This window comes from Aquarana catesbeiana, linkage group LG01 (genome assembly GCF_042186555.1).
Source record: "Aquarana catesbeiana isolate 2022-GZ linkage group LG01, ASM4218655v1, whole genome shotgun sequence".
Taxonomy (NCBI): Eukaryota; Metazoa; Chordata; class Amphibia; order Anura; family Ranidae; genus Aquarana; species Aquarana catesbeiana.
The window spans coordinates 632,375,837-632,399,425 of NC_133324.1; the positions used below are offsets into that span (position 1 = coordinate 632,375,837).

Below are 23,589 nucleotides of genomic sequence, written 5' to 3' on the forward strand. Positions count from 1 at the left end.
AATTAGGACAAAAGACTGTCCATTTGTAGCTGTTACACAGATTTTCACCTATTGCTTATGCTAAGAGGTACCAATCAAGGGACATTGCACCATATCCTAGCCATTCTCCTAGAGTGCACTCTAGACTATTTATAATATTATTATTCACATTGCAGATAAAGGATAAGTTCATATTTTTTTGAAAAAAAATAATAACTGCACATATTTTTGCAGAAAAAAAATTGCATTTATTATTGCTCATGCAGGAGCCTAGAAAGCATTCCACTGGTGATCAGCTGTGCAATGTGAGGCTTCTTAGACAAACCCTGCAGCTTGCAGTCTGTACCTCTATACGGGCTGTCAGTTTGACAGCTGCAGGGCTTGTAAATGAACAACTAGTGTGCTCATCAGCACCCTTGCAGTTCATTCTGAACTACAGGTTATCTGCTGCAATGGCTGATGGTACTTATAGTTCATTGTTCTTGAATTGTGACAGCAGGTCCCCTGCCCGCTGTCACACTGAGGGAGGATCAGGGGGAGAGGCAACAAAACAGTGAACCCACATTACCAAGTGGCTCCTTTGGGGGTTGCACTACATCAACGCTTGGTTAGCCCAAATTAGTTCTTAATTACTCCTTGCTCCCTTTTTTTCTTAGTTTTTTTGGTTGTTATTTTCACTCATATATGCACATTTTTAGTTTTTATACATTCTGTTTGTGAAGCACTAAAATACACAAAGGGGTTGATTTACTAATGACAAATAGACTGTTCACTTTGCAATGGGAATTTTCCCAGAGCTTAGTAAATGTGGTGAAGTTTTATTTGCAAAGAATACCCAATCACGTGCAAGAAAAATAAAAAAACATGATTTTTATTTGCACATGATTGCAGAGCAGAGCTTAACCTTATTCTCTCTGAGGTAAATTCCCTTATAAAGTAAAAAAAAAACCTATATTTGTCTTTAGTAAATCAACCCCATAAGCCTCTACTTTATTTGTAAATAGCATCATGCATCATAGCTTTTTCATTTTAATTTGTAAACAACTTTATGCTTCATAAATTAATATAACTTAAATCAAATCTTTATAATTTTAGTGTTTAAAATTTGTAGAATATTTTTTTATTACATTTGATGAGTTACAGGCTAACTTAGTTTCCAGACAGAATACATTTTGGATACCATTATATTGGATGAATGGAAACCTGCCTCTGTTTTACGATGTTTGTTATCACTTAATTGCACTGGTTTAACTACATTGCATAACCTGTATCCTGTTCAGTTTTCCATTGTATATGCAAACATGATCTATTCAAAACCAATCCATGGATTGCAAGCACAATTCATATTATCTTTGTCTTTGGTACCAGAGTACCTTGTCCTTGCATTGTGTACAGTACCATAGTAATCTTTTACAGGGGTTTAGCTATACCCCTGCCAGTGTTTGTAGGTAATGTAGACATATGTGATGAGAAAACAATAGCACATTTACTATAGAACTTGTTTATTAAGCAAGATAAAAGTATAAAGCATGAATATATGGAATATCAATAAAATTAAAGAAATACATGGACTGAGGTACATCACTATAAAAAGAACACTACATTAAAGCTCTTTATTGCTTGTAACTGACAGCTATATCAAAGCTCTGAAACATCAGATATTATTAAGAATACAAAATTTAAAGCAATGCTAAATAATTGAATGTGCATGCATTTACCTTAAGCAGGTTTGTGATGAAAAGGGTTACATGTTTTTGATAGTTTACTGTTATTATCTTTTAAACACAAATAAATGAGGAATGACACCATTAAGTATTATTATTTTTCCTTGCTGAGGTTTATTTAAGATTTCTTGCTGCTCAAGGCCTGTTTATATGACCCATCCCACCATTATGAAGTAGGTTCTAGTGCAGTAAAAAAGTACCAAGACTTTTATTGTATATTAATATTATTTTCATGTTTAATGTTTTCATGCCCCTGGAAGCCCCTGTTTGCGTGACACTTTTAATACAGTTTTTTATTTATAGCATCACCTAGTTTAACAATAATATATAATAGTTTTGTATGAGAAATTCCATCACTTACTGCTTAGAGTAGAAGTATTCCAACAAAAATTGTGACCATTGACAAAATATAGATCTCCTTTTTTTTTTTACAAATAATGATGTGGAATTTAAACCCCATCATGTTACTACATAGAAGTACCTGGTCAGAAAGGGAAATTTTCCTTACAAATTCCCTTTGGTGTCACCAAGCTTCAAGTAGGCAACTTGAGTTGTACCTCTCTCATCACACCAAGATATGTACATTTATATTGTAGTGTACTAGCTATCCTTAAAGTATATCTAAATCCAAAAACAAACATATTGCAGCTTACCAATTCTTTGCTCTCTCTTGTAAGGCTTTTTCCCTTTATTACTACCTGGTAATTATGTGAGTAACACACTTCCTTTCCTAGGACAGCTAAACTTACTCAGTCCACTGTATCTATGGGGGGGAAACCATGGTTTGCACCCTAGGATGCTCTCCTGATATGGACCATAAACACTCCTTCCGCTTCCTATTTCCATTATATGGAGTTGATGGGACTTAGAGACTATAGCTTGGAAAGAAGATAATATTTTTTTTCTGTCTTTTCAGGTTGCAGAAAGTGACAAGAACACTGGCAAAATCAACAGGTAATTCCTGTACTTGCTGAAAATGTTCTTAGCCTGAAAAAAAAGAAAACTATTGCAGCCACCACATCTAAGAACTGGTAATCTACAATGTATTACATTTTGATTCTTGGGTTTAGATATTCTTTAATAGAAAATTTCCATTTTTGCTATATTCTTTTGCTCTACATGTCCTGCTGCGTTACTTGCCTCTAAGTGGATATACCTCTTGTTTTGACACTTCGTATGTACCATTTTAATTACTACTACTACAGAAAAAAAAATTAAAAAAATGAATAAATGTGCACATTACACTGTTAGCTACGTAGATAAGCTGTATGTCACTTGTGTGAAATGTTAGTATTTTGACAGCTTTGAAGTCCTAACTTCCCATCAAGGTTCTTGGAAATAATGATTTTGTAGATGGATATCATTATGCATAATAGGGGAATCTATACCATTATTTCCATGGGCAAAGTCCATATTAGTAGGATTTTCTCTTTGGATGCCAAAGATTAAGGTTTCATCCATGGGATATGGAGCAAATCCTGCAGCTGTGTCATGTGTTTGTTTGGGGACATTGGCTGGGGTTACAGATGATGGACCCATGCTTTGTCCTAATGGATTAAGTGCCATATTAGGAAGATTGATGTTGGGATATGGAAGGGTGTCAATTTGGCCTGGTGGAATTCCATCTAGGCCAGGGTTGAGAGGATTCAAACCACCATTTATTGGAGGATTTTCGGCTGGGATATGTGCAGCTCCGCGACCTGCTGATTTTACACCTGCTCCAGGAGAATCGTCTTCTAAAGTAAAGTCTCCAGCCATGGCTGGGTTCAGTGGCTTGCCTCCAAAACTAGGTGCAACTCCTAGTAATCCTGGGAATAAGGAACTCAAAGGATGTGCAGCTCCAGCGGGACCACCCTATAATACATAGTTTTCATAGTATTATGTAGGTAACATTTTCAATATGTGATGTACACTTTTACTTCAAAAATACATATTACACAAAACTCCATTAGTACATGCCTCTGTCGGGTTTTTATTGCTGCCTGTGCCCTCACTAGGGAGATTCACTTTCTCTATTTGCCCTGGTGACCCATGTCACCAAAACAAGAATTGAAAAGAGATCTTCCATTGGGACACTTATTTCAGTGACAGCTGTTTAAAAGTGGAAGGGAGTAAAGGAAAATCTTCCCAATAGGACACAGACAAAAAAAAAAAACTAAGAAAAATTGACAGGGTTTTTAACTATACTAAAAAGAAAAAAGTCTGATGTGTATCAATATAATGCAACCATAAACCCCCTTCTTTTGGTATGACATTTATTTTCAGATCATCTGATCAGGCAGGCCTTAAACATTGATATGATCAAACACTTGGGGCAAAATTTGAAAGGTTTTAACTATATGAAGGGCAGGGCTTAAAATTGATATATTTGGGGGGTATGAGATGAAGGGAGAAAAGTCTAAAATGTTACAGTTGTTACTTGAACAGGAATGTAGAGGAAATGGAAACATCTGATGCCATTATAATGTTTTAAAGATGGGAATTTTACGTTGCATACATTTCCTGTCAAATGCTCTTGTGTCTCAGATCAAATCTACCCAATGGAGACGTAGAACATAGTTCTAGCATTTATGTGCTTTATTAAAAACTAGACTAATGAAAAGAGTCATAAATGATTATTTTACGAATAATTTGGACATGGTTGGAAGATTTGGAGAAGGCCTAACATATACCTGCAACAACAGAAATATAGGCTCTGCCATTGCTAGTTTCTTTCTCAAAATGCTAGTTACCTGGCTATATCCAGAATTTAGTACTTCTGAGTCCCCAGAACAAATGAAATTTAGAGAAAAGTCAGAACCCATTATCTGTAAGTATGGAAGCCAAAGCCGCAGCAGGACAGCCAGGCAACTATCATTTTCAGAAGGAGATATAAGTAACACATCCCTACATGTGTCTCTTATGACAGATTTTTCTTACAAGGACCTTACAAGGACCTACCTTTTCCTAGAAACTGACAGTTTATGTTTTTTCATTATTTGTGCAAAATTTTTATTTTGAAAATAAACATTTATTAGAGCTGCATCTGTGAACACAATGTGCAAAGCATGCTGGGCTTGCCAATAAGAACGTCATGCACTACCTGTTTGTTTTCTGACAGCATCCCTCAATTTATTATTATTGCTATAATTATTTATACTTTAGCACAGAACATACACATGTATACACAAAACATACTGTAGATTCCCTTTAAAGCTTTACTAATTTTCAACAAATATAGAAAGAACATTCTGCTTTATACTTTTTATGTATTATGGATGGTCTTTTGTATGGTTTACCAAAGACTTCCAAAAAAAATCTGACTACTATGAACATATGTAGCAATTAGCAATGAATACTCTATTTTAGTACCTGCATTTCTTCTGAACTCATCATTCCAAGCCTAGCTGGCGGTAACTGTAAAATATGTAACAATTAATAAATCATTTTCTCAAATTTAATAACTATCAGCAAGTTCAAGTTACATACTTAGTTACATAGTTAATCTGGTTGGAAGTCCATCCAATTCAATCAAAAAAACTGCAGTAAAGCAGTGATATGTTGCTCCAAAGGGAGGCAGGGTTCCAAGATGGCTGTCAGAGCACCACAATAATCTAATCATCATCAGAAAGATTGACGTTTCACTATGCTCTAAAATAGCACCAGGGACAGGAGGACATCACAGATCATGCAGCCTGTACATTTAAATGGTTGTGACATTGTATTTGAATCCTAATATCCTTTTAATTTATATTTTCCGATATGTATCCCAGTCAATATTTCTATTCACAGTCAGGCACTGCTGTAGAACATCTACGATTTTAGTGTCATTTTTGCCACCTTCTAAAAGCAACACAGCTGATTTTTCAGAATGTTTAACATATAGTTATAAAGAGTTGTTATCGTGTATGAATGCTCTCTAAATAATCTGTTGCAACTATTCCATAATATGAGCTAAGCTGTACAACTCCCAAAAAGCAGGAAATAACTGGGTTAAACAATGTTTGTTTGAGGTCACCTGTTAGCTTTGGGATTTTCTTTTGTGAGTGATGGTTTATCTGTGAACTGTATTTTACCCCGGAAATCTAGATGGCTCACGTATAGCTGTTGCTAAATGTCAGGTAACATCTCTGAAACAAAGGCTGTGTTCTTTTATCATGGAAACCTTGACCTTTCGGAGGATGAACTAGGTGTTCTGTTCTTTTATAAGCATGTACTAAAAAATCTTTCTTAAAAATTTTTTATTGGAGATATCCTTGGCACTTTTACTTACTCCAGGTCCTCTCCCATAATTCATAAAGAAAAGATTTGGGTATGGCTGAAAAAAAAAAAAAATGTTTTTAGAAAAAATCAGACATAAGCTTTTACACAAAATAAAAATGTATTTTTTATCACTGTTTTCAAAGGATTTTACTTCTGTTATCCAGATCACCTTGACCATGCAGAGTGTTCGCAAGGTCACAGTGATAGCTATGCCAGTAGCTTTATATGTATTCATATGATTGGTTGTCACGGTAATCGCATGAACCAGTATATTATAGTAATTCTTTTAGACACTTTATTAACCCTGCGTTCTCCAGAACCTATTTTATGTAGTACTAAGAGACTTACATTCTGTTGGTGAATAGGTGGAACTCCTGCAGGGTCTGGTAAAGGGTTTGTGGCTCCTTGTTGCAATAACTTATTCATTATTGTCTGGTACTGGAGGAAATTTTAAGTAAAAAAATTAGCAAATGTTCACAGTAAATAATTCATAAGTCTCATCCCATCCCATCTCATTGCATTTTTCTAAATCATTAGACAGTTGAAGATAAAGGATATGGTGATACATTTGAAGTTTACATTGCCAATTGTACCACTTTGGAAGGAACTTTCCCAGAGACAGAACAGGATATGTGTTCCCAAACCTGCCTAGTGGTCAGTTAGCCAACTATCACATTGCATGATCAATGAAGAGGTGGCAAGGCCAAGCGTTACAAGATTTTTTTTCTATTCCAACAGCCTATATCTTTGGATTTACTCATCATTTTGACATGTTGTGTTGAATGAAGGTAATCTTACTGATATATTTTTTATTGTATACTCAGTTTGAATTGCTCGGTTTGGTGGCAATTTTATTTTACCTTACTTTGTGAATATCCATAGCATACTTCTGTTCCTCTATGTATTAAGTACATAGTAAATGATAAAAAATTAAGAATACCAATGTTTTTTTTTCTAGCACACCAGCACTCATTTAGCTGCGCATGTAGCTTCAGTATAAGAACTGTAAATTGTCTTGCAACTTTTCCTGCTGGTAATATGTCATTATATCCAGTGCAAATGATGACTGTTCATTGTAATGATATAGGATGTGTTATTTTGTAACGTGGGTACTGGTGATGTAAATTTTCATAAAACTCAGGCTTCCTTTGAGCTTCACTGAGCTTCTGCCAACCAAGCTTATGGATTAGATGATACAGGCAATACAGCTGTTGGGTTATTACAACTGGGAGAACTGAAAATTGAATCTAATAGATAAAGTAGACATTTAAGCAGTCCATTGCTTGCTGTCTTTTTACTGAATAGGTCCATTGGATCTGCTTATATACAGTATCTCACAAAAGTTACACATTTTTAAAAATATTTTATTATATCTTTTCATGTGACAACACTGAAGAAATGACACTTTGCTACATTATAAATTAGTGAGTGTACAGCTTGTATAACAGTGCAATTTTGCTAACTCAACACACAGCCATTAATGTCTAAACCACTGGCAACAAAAGTGAGTACACCCCTAAGTGAAAATGTCCAAATTGGGCCCAAAGTGTCAATATTTTGTGTGGCCACCATTATTTTCCAGCACTGCCTTAACCCTCATGGGCATGGAGTTTACCAAAGCTTCACAGGTTGCCACTGGAGTCCTCTTCTACTTCTCCATGAGGACATCACTGAGCTGGTGGATGTTAGAGACCTTGCGCTCATCCACCTTCCATTTGAGGATGCCCCACAGATGCTCAATAGGGTTTAGGTCTGGAGACATGCTTGGCCAGTCCATCGCCTTTACCCTCAGCTTATTTAGCAAGGCAGTGGTCATCTTGGAGGTGTGTTTTGGGATCATTATCATGTTGGAATACTGCCCTGCGGCCCAGTCTCTGAAGGGAGGGGATCATGCTCTGCTTTAGTATGTCACAGTACATGTTGGCATTCATGGTTACCTCAATGAACTGTAGCTCCCCAGTGCCAGCAGCACTCATGCAGCCCCAGACCATGACACTCTCACCACCATGCTTGACTGTAGGCAAGACACACTTGTCTTTGTACTCCTCACCTGGTTGCCGCCACACACAATTGACACCATCCGAACCAAATAAGTTCATCTTGGTCTCATCATGTCCTTAGTTTGCTTGTTTTCAATATACTGTTTGTGGGCTTTCTTGTGCATCATCTTTAGAAGAGGCTTCCTTCTGGGACGACAGCCATGCAGACCAATTTTATGCAGTGTGCGGCGTATGGTCTGAGCACTGACAGGCTGACCCCCCACCCCTTCAACCTCTGCAGCAATGCTGGCAGCACTCATACAACCTCTGGATATAACACTGAATATAACACCAAATTTGACACACCTGCTCCCCATTCACACCTGAAACCTTGTAACACTAATGAGTCACATGACACCGGGGAGAGAAAATGGCTAATTGGGCCCAATTTGGACTTTTCACTTAGGGGTGTACTCACTTTTGTTGCCACCAGTTTAGACAATTATGGCTGTGTGTTGAGTTATTTTGAGGGGGCAGCAAATTTACACTGTTATACAAGCTGTACACTCACTACTTTACATTGTAGCAAAGTGTAATTTGTTCAGTGTTGTCACATGAAAAGATATAATAAAATATTTACAAAAATGTGAGGGATGTACTCACTTTTGTGAGATACTGTATCTGATTAAAATAGTTATCCAGCATCATGAGCACTGATGTTTAGTTTACTTAAAGTTCCACCCAGAAATGGAACTTCCGCAGATCGGATTCCCCCCCCCCCCCTCCGGTGCCACATTTGGCACCTTTCTGGGGGCAGCGGATACCTGTCAAATCAAGGATAGATCATTGCAACCTTGTGCGGCGAACTACGCAATGTCCGGCCCTCCTCCTTCCCCCCCGCTGCCTTCTGGGAGACACACAGGTCCCAGAAGACAGCAGGAACCATTCAGAAAGCGCAGCGCGACTCGCGCATGTGCAGTAGGAAACAGGCTGTGAAGCCACAAGGCTTCACTTCCTGTTTCCCTTAGTAAGGATGCCGGCGCCTGCACCCCAAGTCGAGGGATGGGTCGGCTTCGGATGCATCATCGCAGGCTCCCTGGACAGGTAAGTGTCCTTATATTAAAAGTCAGCAGCTACAGTACTTTTATTTTTTTCTTTACCCAGGCGGAACTCCGCTTTAATTGTGTTCATAGGAAAAGTTACAATGGGGACAGAAAGTATTCAGGCCCCCTTAAATTTTTCACTCTTTGTTATATTGCAGCCATTACACACAACACCCCATATTGACAGAAAAACACAGAATTCTTGACATTTTTGCAGATTTATTAAAAAAGAAAAACTGAAATATCACATGGTATTCAGACCCCTTGCTGTGAAACTCATATATCTAACTCAGGTGTTAAATGTCAACAATTCTGTGTTTTTCTATCAATATGGGGTGCTGTGTATACATTAATGAGGAAAAAAATTTACTTAAATGATTTTAGCAAATGGCTGCAATATAACAAAGAGTGAAAAATTTAAGGGAGTCTGCATACTTTCCGTCCCCACTGTATATGTAAACCCACCTAAGGCCTCTTGCACACTAGAGCTTGAAAAAGCAATAAACAAGTGCTGCATATTCTTAAGTAAAAAAAAAATTCAAAAATCTGCGTTCCCGGTCACTATTTTGCAGCGGTACATGCAAATACACCCATATGAGAATACATATTAATTTTCCCTAGGAATGTATTGTGCCCCGCAAATGCGCAAACATGCAAATTCTTGCATAAATATGCACGAATTCACACAAAACAAACGCCTGAAATTACATCCAAAAAGCAGATGCTCAAACATCAGTACCGTGTGCAAGAGGCCTAAAAAAGATGGATCCTAAACGAATCAAATACTTTTTTAAAACTGATCCAGGAAAATGCCACCCCAACCAAAGCAATGCATTTTTCTAAGTTTCTTCTATATAGTAATCAATATATTTTTGAGATGCTATAAATAATGCACATAAGTATAATTACATAATAAAATATATTAAACCTAAGCCAGGGTAATGATTACCATAAACAATGCTACCGTTTGGATTTGACCATCAGCTGGACCACCCTTTGGGGGAATCAGAGTTGGATCTGCTTGCTGTATATTTGGATACCCTAGTGGCAGTATAGGTTGGTGCATGAGCTGATCTGCCTTTGCTGATGTAGCTGTTGATTGTTGGGGAACCGTCTGTCCATCCTGTCCAGGTTTAGCTGGTTGACCTACAGATGGCATCCCTGGCAATGGTGGAGGATGTATGGGCAAGGCATATTCAAACTGCAAAAAAAAGAATAACTTAAAAGGGATGTAAACCCCCCAATTTCTTTTTAATTAAGGCTTGTACCTGGTACAGCATATGATTTCATGTCATCTGTGCCCAGTCTTGCCACAAAAAGTTAATCCAGCTCTGAGCAATCCTCTTATCTTCTTTCAGTGAGATAAAAACAGACAGACAGAGACATACCAGTCCTTCTTCCTCCTTGCTGTGAGTAACAGCTCATTTCCTTACCTCCTGCACTAGCATGAGAGAGACATTCAGTGTACTTTCCCAGTGTCATCTCTCTTAGCGTCTCACAGCTATTACTACAGCCTGTGTTGTGTAGCACATGTGCAGGAGTCACAGGGGGCCGTGAGCGCGCTCTGCTTTCTTTGAGACGCTGCCTGGCCAAAGGGGAGTATAGAGGTGGGCGGGGAGTCTAGTGACATCACGACTCCACCCACTTATCTCTGGAGCATAGACCCGCCCATTGAGTTCAGAGATTAGCAGGGCTTGGTGTGCAGAACGGGGTGATTTTTAAAAGGTAGGGATACATGCAGGAGGCATGTATACATATATACATAAGAAAGATGGCAATAGTTGAGAATCATGAGTGGTGGGTTTACATCCACTTTAACATGTTGCAAATTCAATTAATAATACAAGTAGCATGGTGCAGTAATCTAAAGCCAAATAAGAACAAGATGGATTCTGAATACTTGCTATGGATACTGATCTCTGCTGTACTGCATGGTTTGCTCCTTGCATTGTTTAATTGAAAAAGCACAACTGTTTCAAACTATAGGAGAAGTGTGCAAGGAAAACAAAATGTAAATGTTAGTGAGAGGCTGGGTTGTGGCTCAAAGTGAGTGTGGTGATGGTGGTAGGGGTAAGTTGTTTACCATTACTCATATATGAGATCCTGAGTGGCAGATTCTATACTCATACTTAACAATATTTATGTGTATTTTCTATATGTGCTATATATTAAAAATGAATAGACCACTAAATAATTTGCACAGCAGCACATAAGCTCTAACAAGCAGGGCCCTCTAATTCCTACTATATTAAATTATATTGTAATTGTACTGTCTGCCCTAATGTCGTAAAGCACTGCATAAACTGTTGGCGCGATATAAATCCTATATGCTAATTATAATAATAATTTTAGACAAAATGCCTGGATGCCATTACCTGCTGATTGTCTGGCATTTGTGACCGTTGATGTAACCAAGGATACATATGTGGCGGTAAAAGCCCATGTAGCCACAAAGTAGAATAGGGATCGTTATAACCAAATCTTGAAAGCTGAAATTAAAATCAGTTACAAAATGTTCATTCAGGCATTGCAATTCAAAGCAGCATATGAATCTATTACATAGAATTATGTAAATCTGAGCTTAAACAAGAGTTTCTTTCTAAGAAAAAAATATTTTATAGTTCGTTAGTTAGTTTTTGACAAACCTGTGGAGACATTACACAGGATAAATGAACATTGCCGCTGAAGTGTGGGTATGATTAGCAGTGATAATATTAGGCTGGGTTCACACCACAGCATGGAGTCAGTCCCAGCAGTGATCCAGTGCGTACCCATTGACCGTTTCAGGTTTGATTTCAGCCTAAATTTTTAGCTGAATTCGGACCTGAAATGGACCAAAAGATGCACAGGACTCCTGTGCAAATCGCTCCGGAGATGTGTGAACTGGCTCCAAAGAGAGCTGGTTGCAATCTCCTGACATACGAATTGGATGCGGGGAAACCTGGATGTGTGAACCCAGCCTTAGACCTTTAGGATGGCTGGTTCAGCAGGAACCATGTATGGGCATGCTGAATGTACCCAAGTTGATCGATCAATCAACTTGGGTACAACCAGCCTGTTGGATTTTAATCAACTTGGGTACAACCAGCCTGTTGGATTTTACATGTGAATATTGTTAGTGGCTGTTATAGCAGCTAGCAACGATCACTGTGTTTTGCCAGCGGCTAATCCCCCACTCCAGTGGCTGCAGGAAAGAAAATTGCTCCATTTATGGCCCACTTTAGTTTTATATGACAACCTTCAGAGTTCCCTAGAAGCCAGCAAAAGAGCTGACATTTTGGCTTACTTCCCACATGCCAAATCTCAGGCCTGTGGATACATTGCTGAGACACTGAGCATAGCACCTTAGAGTGCTTACACCCAGGACGTGCGGTGAGGTCAGTGGCTGTTGAGGCACTGGCTAGTATCAGAGCCAGATACACACAGGTTACATAGGCCGCGAACGTTAGAGCAAGAGCAATAATTCTAGCATTAGACTTCCTCTATAACTCTAAGAGCTACATAAGTGAGAGACTTATGAGATGAACGATTATTTAGAGAAGCATAGAGGGCCGACATGAGGGATCCCGGGCAAACATGTTCAAATGCAGTTTACTAGAACGGGTACGTAGCAGTTCTGCGCAGCGAGGTGAGCCCATGCTGAAGTAGTGGAAGAGCTACTCTTCTGGTACATCATGGGTCTCCCGAAGCGAAGCACACGTGGGAAGTGATCTGGTGGTCAGGAAGTGTCAAACATGTGAGAACCCATTAGCGACCCACCAAGAGATTGCCCGTGGTTGGTCCAGACCAGGGGGGGAAAGAGAGGATTATTAGTGATTGGGAGCAAGGGCAGAAAGGGTGACATGAGGCAAGCGGACTACCACACGGAGTCCCAGACTTGTATGCTATGATGCATGAAGGAACTGAAAGTTGATGGGCGAAGGTTATGGGGTAGCCAGAGGAGGGTTGGCATGGCGATGGGAACACAGTTGGGTAGTTCCAAGAGAACCCACAAAGGAGTATCAAATGTAGCATGAAGCAGGGATAATTGGGTGATCTGGGCAGCCAGGTAGTTTTTGGTGATATTGGGAACCCCCAGGCCCCCCTGTAGCCTGTGTGTCAAAATGGTTGCGTCTGGAGATCCTGGGGCATTTATCTGCCCAAATAAATTGTAAGATTCTGTTTTGGAACAACCGGAGAAAATGCGATGGAACTCGCACAGATAGAGTGCGAAAGTAATATAAAAGTTTGGGCAAGATGGTCATTTTCACTGAATTAATATGACCTATTTATGATAAGTGCTGGAATTGCCAAGACTGCATAAGGGAAGATATAGAGCATAGCAATGGGTAATAATTATAGGCAAATAAAGAGGAGTATGAGGAGGTCAGCCGAATTCCAAGGTAATCAATGTGGGAGGACGTCCATTGGAAAGAGAAATGGGACTATAGCTGAGTGACCAGGTCAGGGGCCAAGGTCACATTAAAGGCGACTGTTTTGTTGGATTGAGATTAATACATAAGCCCAAGATTGATAAGAATCGGGAAAGGGCCTGCTGCAGATTGGGGAGTGTGATGAGAGGATTGGTCAAGGTCAATAGGGCGTCATCTGTGAAGAGGTTAAGCTTATACTCAATGCCTGCATAAGGGATTCCGCAGATATTCGGGTTGGCCATTGCCAAAGGTTCCAGCGCCAGGATGAAGAGAGCTGGAGACGGGGTAAGCCTGCCTCGTGCCCTGGAAAATGGGAAACAGGGACGAGAAGAACCCTGAATATTTCACTGAAGCAGAGGGGATCGAGTATAGGGCCTGGATCCAGACTAAGATGGCCTCTCCAAACCCCCAACGAGACAGTACAAAGCGCAAATATTCCCATGACAAGGAATTGAAGGCTTTGTAGAGGTCCAAAGGGAGTAGGAACCCAGGAATTTTCCACTGATATAGGAGGTGTATGAGGTGGACCACTTTGCGGACATTGTCACCGGCCTGTCGACCTGGGACAAAGCCCACCTGGTCACTATAGCATAAAGTTTTGACAGAGTGTTGACAAGTCCGCAAATGTTGAGGCTATATGGTTTTCAATGGCATAGTTCACATCAGTGCTTGCAGTTCCAGGGCTTTCCAGTTCCAGAAAAAAAAGAACATGCTGCATTTTTCCTGCACTGGACTGTACTGGAATGGTGTAAAACGCATCAAGAATGCACCTCAACACACCAAAAACGCACTGAAACACATATGTCCTTATGTAAGGTTAAGAAAAAAAGAGGAGGAAAAAATGCACTGGACTGCATAGAAGTGCACAAAAAATGCATAAAAAATGCACTGGAACGCATCAAAACTGAGTCAAAAACAAGCATGCAGAAAAAGCATCTGGAACACATCCGGACTGCGTTTCTATGGTGTGAACTGGCCCTAAACATGTAACCTGTAAAATTTAGAGCATCGCCTATGGAGATTATTTACTCGGCATAACATCATATTTCACATTATACAAAAAAATTGTGCTAACTTTAGTGTTTTTTTATTCCATTAAACTGTTTTTCTCCAAAAAAAAAAGTGTTTGAAAAATTGCTGCGCAAATACCGTGTAACATAAAAAGTTGCAACAACCACCATTTTATTCCCTAAGGTGTCTTCTAAAACAATATATATAATGTTTGGGGGTTCTGAGTAATTTTCTAGCAAAAAAATATGATATTTACATCTAGGAGAGAAGTGTCGGAATTGGCCTGGGTGGCAAGTGGTTAATTATCATAAGAAAGTAATATACAAATAATTATTATATATTGTTTTTAAGGTAATTTACTATATTTTCAAAAACTGTACTCAAGCAGGTGGCTTAACGGACAAATTACTGTAGTTTGATGTTATAACTTCAAACCAGTAATTTCACAGTAAATAGATAAAAAATAAATTATTATGTTATACCATATAGCATAATAATATATGGTTTAGCTTGATTAAAACAGTACCTTTTCAACAGAAGCAGAAGATTCTCATTCTCCCTCTTAACTGTGTGAGAAAAACATGAGATTATGGGTACATCTTATACCCATAAATCCATGTTTTTTCCTTGTAGTTAAGAGGGCTGGGCTGGAAGGGAGCATTTGTCTTTTAGACACATACCCCCTTCTATGACACTGCAGTGAGAGGAGAGCCTCCACTGCAGCATTTTTATTGGACAGCTTGTTCTAATGGTGCTTTACCATTGGTCCAAGGCTCCAAGCTGTCCATTGAGCTCAGTGCATCTGACAAGAAGTGAGAGGCACTGTGAGCCTATCCTCTCATTCTGCTGCAAACAGCATGTGCAAGCTTGTATTTAAACTGGCCACTCTGTATGTAGCTCTGACAGGCTGCTCAAGGAGCCCCGTATCTCTGGAACCATAGGTGGGAGGAGCACCAAATTTGTGGTGGGGTAAGGTTTCGGCTACCTACCCCACAAATTTGGGGTCTGTGATCCCAGGTCCCCGAGCTGCGACCCTTGAAGCTTGATTGTGTTTCTTTATGTTCATGGCTGGTGCCTCACCTGCCTCCCCTGACTGAACGTCCGTGGCTATCACTCCTGCTGCGATTCATTTAATACAGGGTGCTTCCATGATGTTGTGTTTGCAAAACAATCTAATAAGAAAGATCAGCGGTGTCTGCCTACTTGTGGATTGTATTTGTCTAATTGTTACTCCACATAGTGCCATATGAACAGTAGACAGGTGTGTGCCCCTCTTATGACTCATTTAGCTGTGTGATTGTTGGATCAAATAATATTCTATATAAAGCACAGAAAGCTGCAATTTTCGTTCAGCAGATTGTAGAGCTCTACCTGTAGTCATTTTGTGGTAAATACCCAATTTGTGTATATGTAAATTCTTACCTGAGGCAGAGCAGTAAGTTTATTGGCGGCCTGTAGCTGTTGCATTGTCTTAATAACAAAAAAAAGACAAAAAATATTACTATGACTTTTAAATAGCAGGTACATCAAAATACTATTACATGAAAATATGTTTGATGTATATGTGCTTTATTCTGCCTAGTTACTAAGATGTTATCGCTTTTTCCAGGTTGTAAAAAATGATCACATTCATCAAAAATGTTTAAAAAAAATAAAGTTTGAAGGAAGTTTATCTTTTACTAAGAAGAATCCTTTGTGGATTGCTGCAGCACATGGAGCTACGTGGTCCTTGGTGCAACACAGGTCTGGAGAACCAATGGTTTAGTAGATAATCCCTTTCTGCATGCTGACACGTGGCTATCACTATGGAGAATTATTGCATTTTGTTAGGGTGTCACAGTGTTTAGCACTTTCGACTTGCAGGGCTTGATTCACAACTACACAATATCAGTATGGTGTTTGTATGTGCTCCCCATTGGTTTTCCTGATTTTGTCCCCCCATGGTTTAATCATTATGTACTGTATTTGTGAAAAGGTTTCTACCCGAAAATCATCCTTAAAATGTATTTGCCTATCGATGTAGTATAGACTTTAGAACAGTGGTCTCCAAACTGCGGCCCTGGGGCCAGATGTGGCCCTTTGCTTGCCTCTATCCGGCCCTTGGAGCACTAGTCCATCAACAACTGACACTAATGATGGGGCACCATTCCTTCCATTGACACCAGTGGTGGAGCAATATTCCTCTCACAGATACAAATGATGGGGTGCTATTCTGTCCACTGATATCAACAATAGGGGCACTATTCCTTCCACTGATACCAACAATGGGGCATTATTACTTCCACTGATGCTGGCGCATTTTCTATTCCGACTAGCCGCAGTCCGGACCCCCCTAAACTCTGAAGGATAGTCAACTGGCACTTTGTTTAGAAAGTTTGGAGACCCCTGCATTAGAATGTAAGCTCTTCTGGGTCACTGACAATAATATATGGGCTTTATATAAGCTCGTGCAGAGCAGAGATTGCAGTACATACTTTAGATTGTTACAAAAGCATCTTTGGAACAGTTAAAAAAACACAAAGGTTAACGCTGCGCTCAAAATTAAATTAAAAAGTAAATATTGAAAAAGAAAATAATGAAAAAGAAAATAAAGCAGCCAGCACCAAAAAGTCTACTACAAAACTCCAGTACATATGTGAAAAGGATGCAGCACTAAAGTCATATATAATCACAACAAAGGAATAATAAAAAAACTCTCATCAGAAAAAACTAAGGCAGATACCATATAAAATATATATATATAAAAAAACGAAAATATATAAAAGTCAGACTGAGAAAAAGTAATGGTGAAAAAACTTTCATCCAGAAAGACTAAGGCGGATAACGCACAAAGAAAAAATGTGATGTGCAAGTAAAAATGACCACATAAAATTGGTTAATATGTGATAAACCAACTTAAATAAAGCGATAACAGATACACAAATCAATAATAAAAATGACAAAAAAAAAATTATATATAAATGTGAAATCCCATCTCAGAAGTAATCAGTGAAAAAGTAGATAAGAAAAAAAGTCCATAAAAAGGTGAGGATAATAGTCCAGACGTAGGTGTATGAAACCGAATCCTAGTTCCAGGATAATAGCACACCCAATGTGAGAATAGAGGCTCCTTACTAGCTGCAAGTGACCACTGTAGGTGGCCTCACCAAGCACAGGGAATGATAAGGTCTCCCAGGAACCTATAGCGGCATCTGTAAAGGCAGCTGGGTCCGTGGCACGGCCAAAGGTGTCGCTTTAGAGAGACATTAAGGTGGGCGTGCCGGAGAACAGGTGAATCGTGCGGCAACTCTGCTGACTGAGCGCTGACTGACATCTGTAAAGGCAGCTGGTCCGTGGCACGGCCAAAGGTGTCGATTTAGAGAGATATTAAAGCGGAGTTCCACCCTAAAGTGGAACTTCCGCTCATCGGATTCTTCCCCCCCTCTGGTGCCTCAATTGGCACCTTTCAGGGAGGAGGTGGGTGCAGATACCTGTATAATACAGGTATCTGCACCCACTTCCGGGAATAGCTAGCCGCAGCTAGCCGCAAATGCCCGCCCCCCCCGTTGTGTTGTGGGAAACACACAGTTCCCACAACACAACGGGGACCAGTGTAGACGCGCAGCGGGACTCGCACATGCGCAGTAGGGAACCGGGCAGTGAAGCCGCAATGCTTCACTTCCTGATTCCCTGACCGAGGATGGCGGTGGGGGCAGCCGAGAGACGAGTGATCGATCGGCTTCGGCTGCCGACATCGCTGGACCCTGGGACAGATAAGTGTCCATTTATTAAAAGTCAGCAGCTGCAGTATTTGTAGCTGCTGGCTTTTAATATTTTTTGTTTAAGGTGGAGCTCCTCTTTAAGGTGGGCTTGCCGGAGAACAGGTGAATCGTGCGGCAACTCTGCTGACTGAGCGCTGACTGGGATCTGTAAAGGCAGCTGGGTCCGTGGCACGACCAAAGGTGTAGCTTTAGAGAGACATTAAGGTAGGCATGCCGGAGAACAGGTGAATCGTGCGGCAACTCTGCTGACTGAGTGCTGACTGATTCAGCACTCAGTCAGCAGAGTTGCCGCACGATTCGCCTATTCCCTGGCATGCACACCTTAATGTCTCTCTAAAGCGACACCTTTGGCCGTGCCACGGACCCAGCTGCCTTTACAGATGCCGCTATAGGTTCCTGGGAGACCTTATCATTCCCTGTGCTTGGTGAGGCCACCTACGGTGGTCACATGCAGCTGGTAAGGAGCCTCTATTCTCACATTGGGTGTGCTATTATCCTGGAACTAGGATTCGGTTTCATACACCTACCTCTGGACTATTATCCTCACCTTTTTATGGACTTTTTTCTTATCTACTTTTTCACTGATTACTTCTGATATAGGGTTTCACATTTATATATATATATATATTTTTTTTTGTAATTTTTATTATTGATTTGTGTATCTGTTATCGCTTTATTTAAGTTGGTTTATCACATATTAACCAATTTTATGTGGTCATTTTTATTTGCACATCACATTTTTTCTTTGTGCGGTATCCGCCTTAGTCTTTCTGGATGAAAGTTTTTTCACCATTACTTTTTCTCAGTCTGACTTTTATACAATTTCGTTTTTTTATATATATATTTTATATGGTATCTGCCTTAGTTTTTTCTGATGAGAGTTTTTTCATTATTCCTTTGTTGTGATTGTGACGGGAGGGCCCGTGGAACTCAGAATCCCTTGGAAAGTAGGGGATGTCCTTGTTTCAGCTCCCCGTATACATCTTATGTCTAAGTCACCCTGTGCTATCCTGGCACAGGGTGAGTGAGAAAATATATCTCGGACTACTTAAAATGGGACAGTAATATTTGTCCACAATATCTCCCAGGATGTATGTAGAGAATATTATTGGTTTGGTTGATTCTGAACTCAACCTGTTAATTGAGTGAGCTGACCACGTTAGCCTCCAGGACTGGCTAGGAGACGAACTGTTGATGACTAGGCTGAGGAGGGGTGGAGATTGTTGTTTGTATTGTTAATTGTAATTAGCTCCAGCTATTGTGTTTATACTACTGTGTGAAGCTCGGTGCCCACAAGTCTGTCATCTGGTCTGGGTAAATTTTTTAGTAAATTAGCTCATGTTAATTAGGTTAGCTTTGAGTCAGCCTGCTGTATAAATGTGTGTGAGATCTCAAATAAAGAGTTAGTCCTGATGTACTCCAAGACTGGTGTTGTCTAGTTCTTGGGGGTTCCTATAGCCAGATCCATTGGACTCGTGTTCCAGAACTTAGGAAGCGGTATACTGATGGAAGCACTCAAGCGGAGTGTGGGACATTCCGTGACAGTGATTATATATGACTTTAGCGCTGCATCCTTTTCACATATCTTTGGAACAGTAACTGTGGGATAAGCATTATGCCGCGTACACACAAGTGGATTTTCCATCGGAAAAAAACTTGGATGGTTCTTCCGATGGAATTCCGCTCAGGCTTGCCTTGCATACACACGGTCACACAAAATTTCTCGGAACTTTCGACCATCAAGAACGCGGTGACGTACAACACTATGACGAACCGAGAAAATGAAGTTCAATGCTTCCGAGCATGCGTCAAATTGTTTCCGAGCATGCGTAGGAATTTTGCGTGTCGGAATTTGTATAGGCGATCGCATTTTTGGATGGGTACTTTTTCCGACCGAAAAATTGAGAACCTGCTCTCAATCTTTTGCTGGAGGGAATTCCGCCAGCAAAAGTCCGATGGAGCATACACACGGTCGCATTTTCCGACCAAAAGCTCTCATTGGTCTTTTGCTGGCCGAATTTCCGATCGTGTGTACGCGGCATTAGACTGAAAATAAGTTCCTCTGGGGCAGAGACTGTGATATAGACATTACATTGTAAGTGGGGTCTTCTTCTTATAAGTGAGGATCCTCAGGGACACTGACTATGGAGTAGATAATAGATTGTAAGTAAGCTCCTCTGGGGCAGAGACTGTGATAAAGACATTAAATTGTAAGTAGGGTCTCCAAGGGCAGTGACCGTGGAATATACATTAGATTGAAGGAAAGCTCCTCTGGGGTAGAGACTGTGACATAGACAGTAGGTTGTAAGTAAGATCCTTAGGGGCATTGACTTTGGAGTAGACATTGGATTGTAAGTAAGCTACTCTAGGGCACTGAATGAACTAGGCTGTCTGAGGCATTGACTGCCATATTGCAGTGTCAGTAAGCTTCATTGGAGTAATGACTGTGGTATAGACATTAGATTGTATGCTCCTCTGGGGCACTGACTGAGACATAGACATTAGATTGTATGTATGCTTGTAAAACACTATACACTATAAAAATGTATTGATTTACCTCAAGGCTCATACTGGCCATTCCATGTGTCCCTCCTACTTGAGGACTCACCTAGATAAATGAATAACACAGTTGATACACCTTTTACTTTCTAATGGACAATGCCTCCCTGAACTGATATTTATGTTTTGCAGGGCTACAGGAAATTTGTATCACATGCTGTCTTGGGCTTTGGGGCTCCAATAGATATATATCCCCACCAGAATTCCCAGCTTCATCCAACTGCTCCAGTCGAATAAAGGCACATAAAGGAGTGGATATTGGTGCATGCCTCCTGATTATTTGTGCCATTTAACTGCTCCAGCTATTATAAAGCTAATTGATGGTGGCATTGTACTATTTGATAAACAGAAAGCCAGTAGAGGAAAACCATATCTCCAGATGAAACCAGATTATCAAAGTACAGCACACTAAAAATGACATAATGACATGAAATACTTCTTCTATACTCCCTTCTCCATTACATGGTTAGACTGGCTGAAAAAAGACACAAATCCATCTTGTTTCTTGTTCAACCAATAGAAGGAAATTACATATATATGTGTGTGTGTGTGTATATATATATATATGTGTGTGTGTGTATATATATATATATATATATATACACACACACACACACATACACAAACACACACAAAATCCTATACCCACAGCTGATCCAGAGGAAGGCAAAAAAAAAAAAACCCCACACGATTACACAAGTAACCCTACATCTAGCTTTACCAAGCTAACCTTATCACTGCTGGTCTCTAAAAACTCATAAATTCATTACTTATTTTGAAAACCGATATTGTTATAGATATAAATAATAAAGATGTTTTGTAGATAGGTACATTGCAACTAGAAGGTGTACTTGGGTGTTCTTTCATGCATGTTCAAAGATGTCAGGTTCAGTTATATCATCCTACTCATAAAGAATAACTTCAAGTGGGCCCTATTAACCACTTCATTACCCGGCTATAGTAATATGACGTCCGCAGGAGGGATCTCCCATCCTGGGCAGACGTCATATGACGTCCTGGGCTTCCCGGCCGTCTAGGGGGCGCCGCATTGCTCGGAACCCGCTGTGCGTGCCTGACGGCCGCAATGTCCGCCGGGCACCTGCGATTGCCTGTGAACACAGCAGGACAGTGGATCTGTGTGTATAAAAACACACAGATCCACGTCCTGTCAGGTGAGAGGAGACCGATGGTGTGTTCCCAGTACAGAGGAGCACTGATCGGTCCTCCCCTTGTGAGTCCCCGCCCCCTACAGTTAGAATCACTCCCTAGGAAACATAATTAACCCCTTGATCACCCCCTAGTGTTAACCCCTTCCCTGACAGTCACATTTACACAGTAATCAGTGCATTTTTACAGCACTGATCGCTGTATAAATGTGAATGGTCCCAAAAATGTGTCAAAAGTGTCTGATACATCCGTTGCAATGTCACAGTCATGAAAAAAAATTGCAGATCGCCGCCATTACTAGTGAAAAAAAAAATGGCATAACTACGCATTTTGTAGACGTTATAACTTTTGCGCAAACCAATCAATATACGCTTATTGCAATTTTTTTTACCAAAAATATGTAGAAGAATACATATTGGCCTAAACTGCGGAAAAAAATTGATAAAAAAAAAAAAAAAAAGGGATATTTATTATAGCAAAAAGTAAAAAATATTGTGTTTTTTTCAAAATTGTTACTCTTTTGTTTATAGCGCAAAAAATAAAAACCGCAGATGTGATCAAATACCACCAAAAGAAAGGTCTTTTTGTGGGAAAAAAACATAAAAATGTCATTTGGGTACAGTGTTGTATGACCGCGCAATTGTCATTCAAAGTGCGATAGCGCTGAAAACTAAAAACTGGTCTGGGCAGGAAGGGGGTGAAAATGCCCTGTATTGAAGTGGTTAAGATTGTAGCTTGTTCTACTTATACGTGGGCTCAGAAAATGTAACAGGAAGTGCTTTTTGTTATGTGAAGGTATTGTGGACATTTAAAAAAATATATAAATTCATACGTTCTATTCATACGTAGTAACTTGCACGTCTGCTATGCTGGCATTGCAGATACCATAAATAAAAAATTATGTAAACTTTTTTTTTCTATTTTAAATGTAGTGATAAAGGCCTAGACTAGAGCAATGTTGGTATTTTACTGGTGTTTGTTTACCTTTTTGGGAGATTGCACCTCACATTCTGTCTTGGTAACAGATGCTCACTGTGACAGGAAGTGATTGAAAACCTCTTCATGTTAAAGTTTTTCCTTCACTTCCTGTTTTTGTTGATAACAGAAAGTAAGGGTGGTGATTGGTGGCACATATAGCAATAACAACTTTACAAAGGTTTTAACTCTTTCCCCACGCCATATGAAGCTAATCAAATGCCACTTTACAAACCACTGAGACCATTGTGCCTGCTTTGGTTTACTGAATACATGAAGCAAATATTCCATGTGTTTGTGCATTGCCATTTTAAAATGTTTTTTTTTTTTAAACATGATCCTATACCATCAACAGAAACATTAAAAAAGGAAATGTTAAGTACTTACTGGATAGGAGAGAACAGAGCCCAGCATACATAAAACCAATGCCAGTTTCTCCATCTTTCAGAGCAGGAACTGCTTAAGAAAACAGAGTTTCTAATTATGTTTAAGTATTTTAAGAATCTCCAATGTGACATCACAAATGTTTAAGGTAAACTAACTGACACTGTGCTGACATTATTAAAAGTAATTTCCTGTATCAAAATCTAATCTAAAAAAGGGATACTGTCATATCATTTCTAAAAGATGAGCTATTACTGTTAATATTAGAAATCCCTACATTTGGACACATGTGC

General features: G+C 39.7%; 1 protein-coding gene across 1 annotated transcript; it reads right to left on the reverse strand.

Moving 5' to 3' along the window:
* Window positions 1-1,960: 1,960 nt before the first annotated feature.
* On the reverse strand, window positions 1,961-23,353 carry AMBN (ameloblastin). The gene is made up of 9 exons (XM_073613865.1): window positions 23,300-23,353; window positions 20,769-20,819; window positions 15,873-15,920; window positions 11,403-11,516; window positions 9,977-10,228; window positions 6,294-6,383; window positions 5,956-6,000; window positions 5,055-5,099; window positions 1,961-3,557 (listed from the first exon to the last, which is right to left on the reverse strand). The coding sequence occupies exons 1-9, from the start codon at window positions 23,351-23,353 to the stop codon at window positions 3,027-3,029; spliced, it is 1,230 nt and encodes a 409-aa protein (XP_073469966.1). The 3' UTR covers window positions 1,961-3,026.
* Window positions 23,354-23,589: the final 236 nt, after the last annotated feature.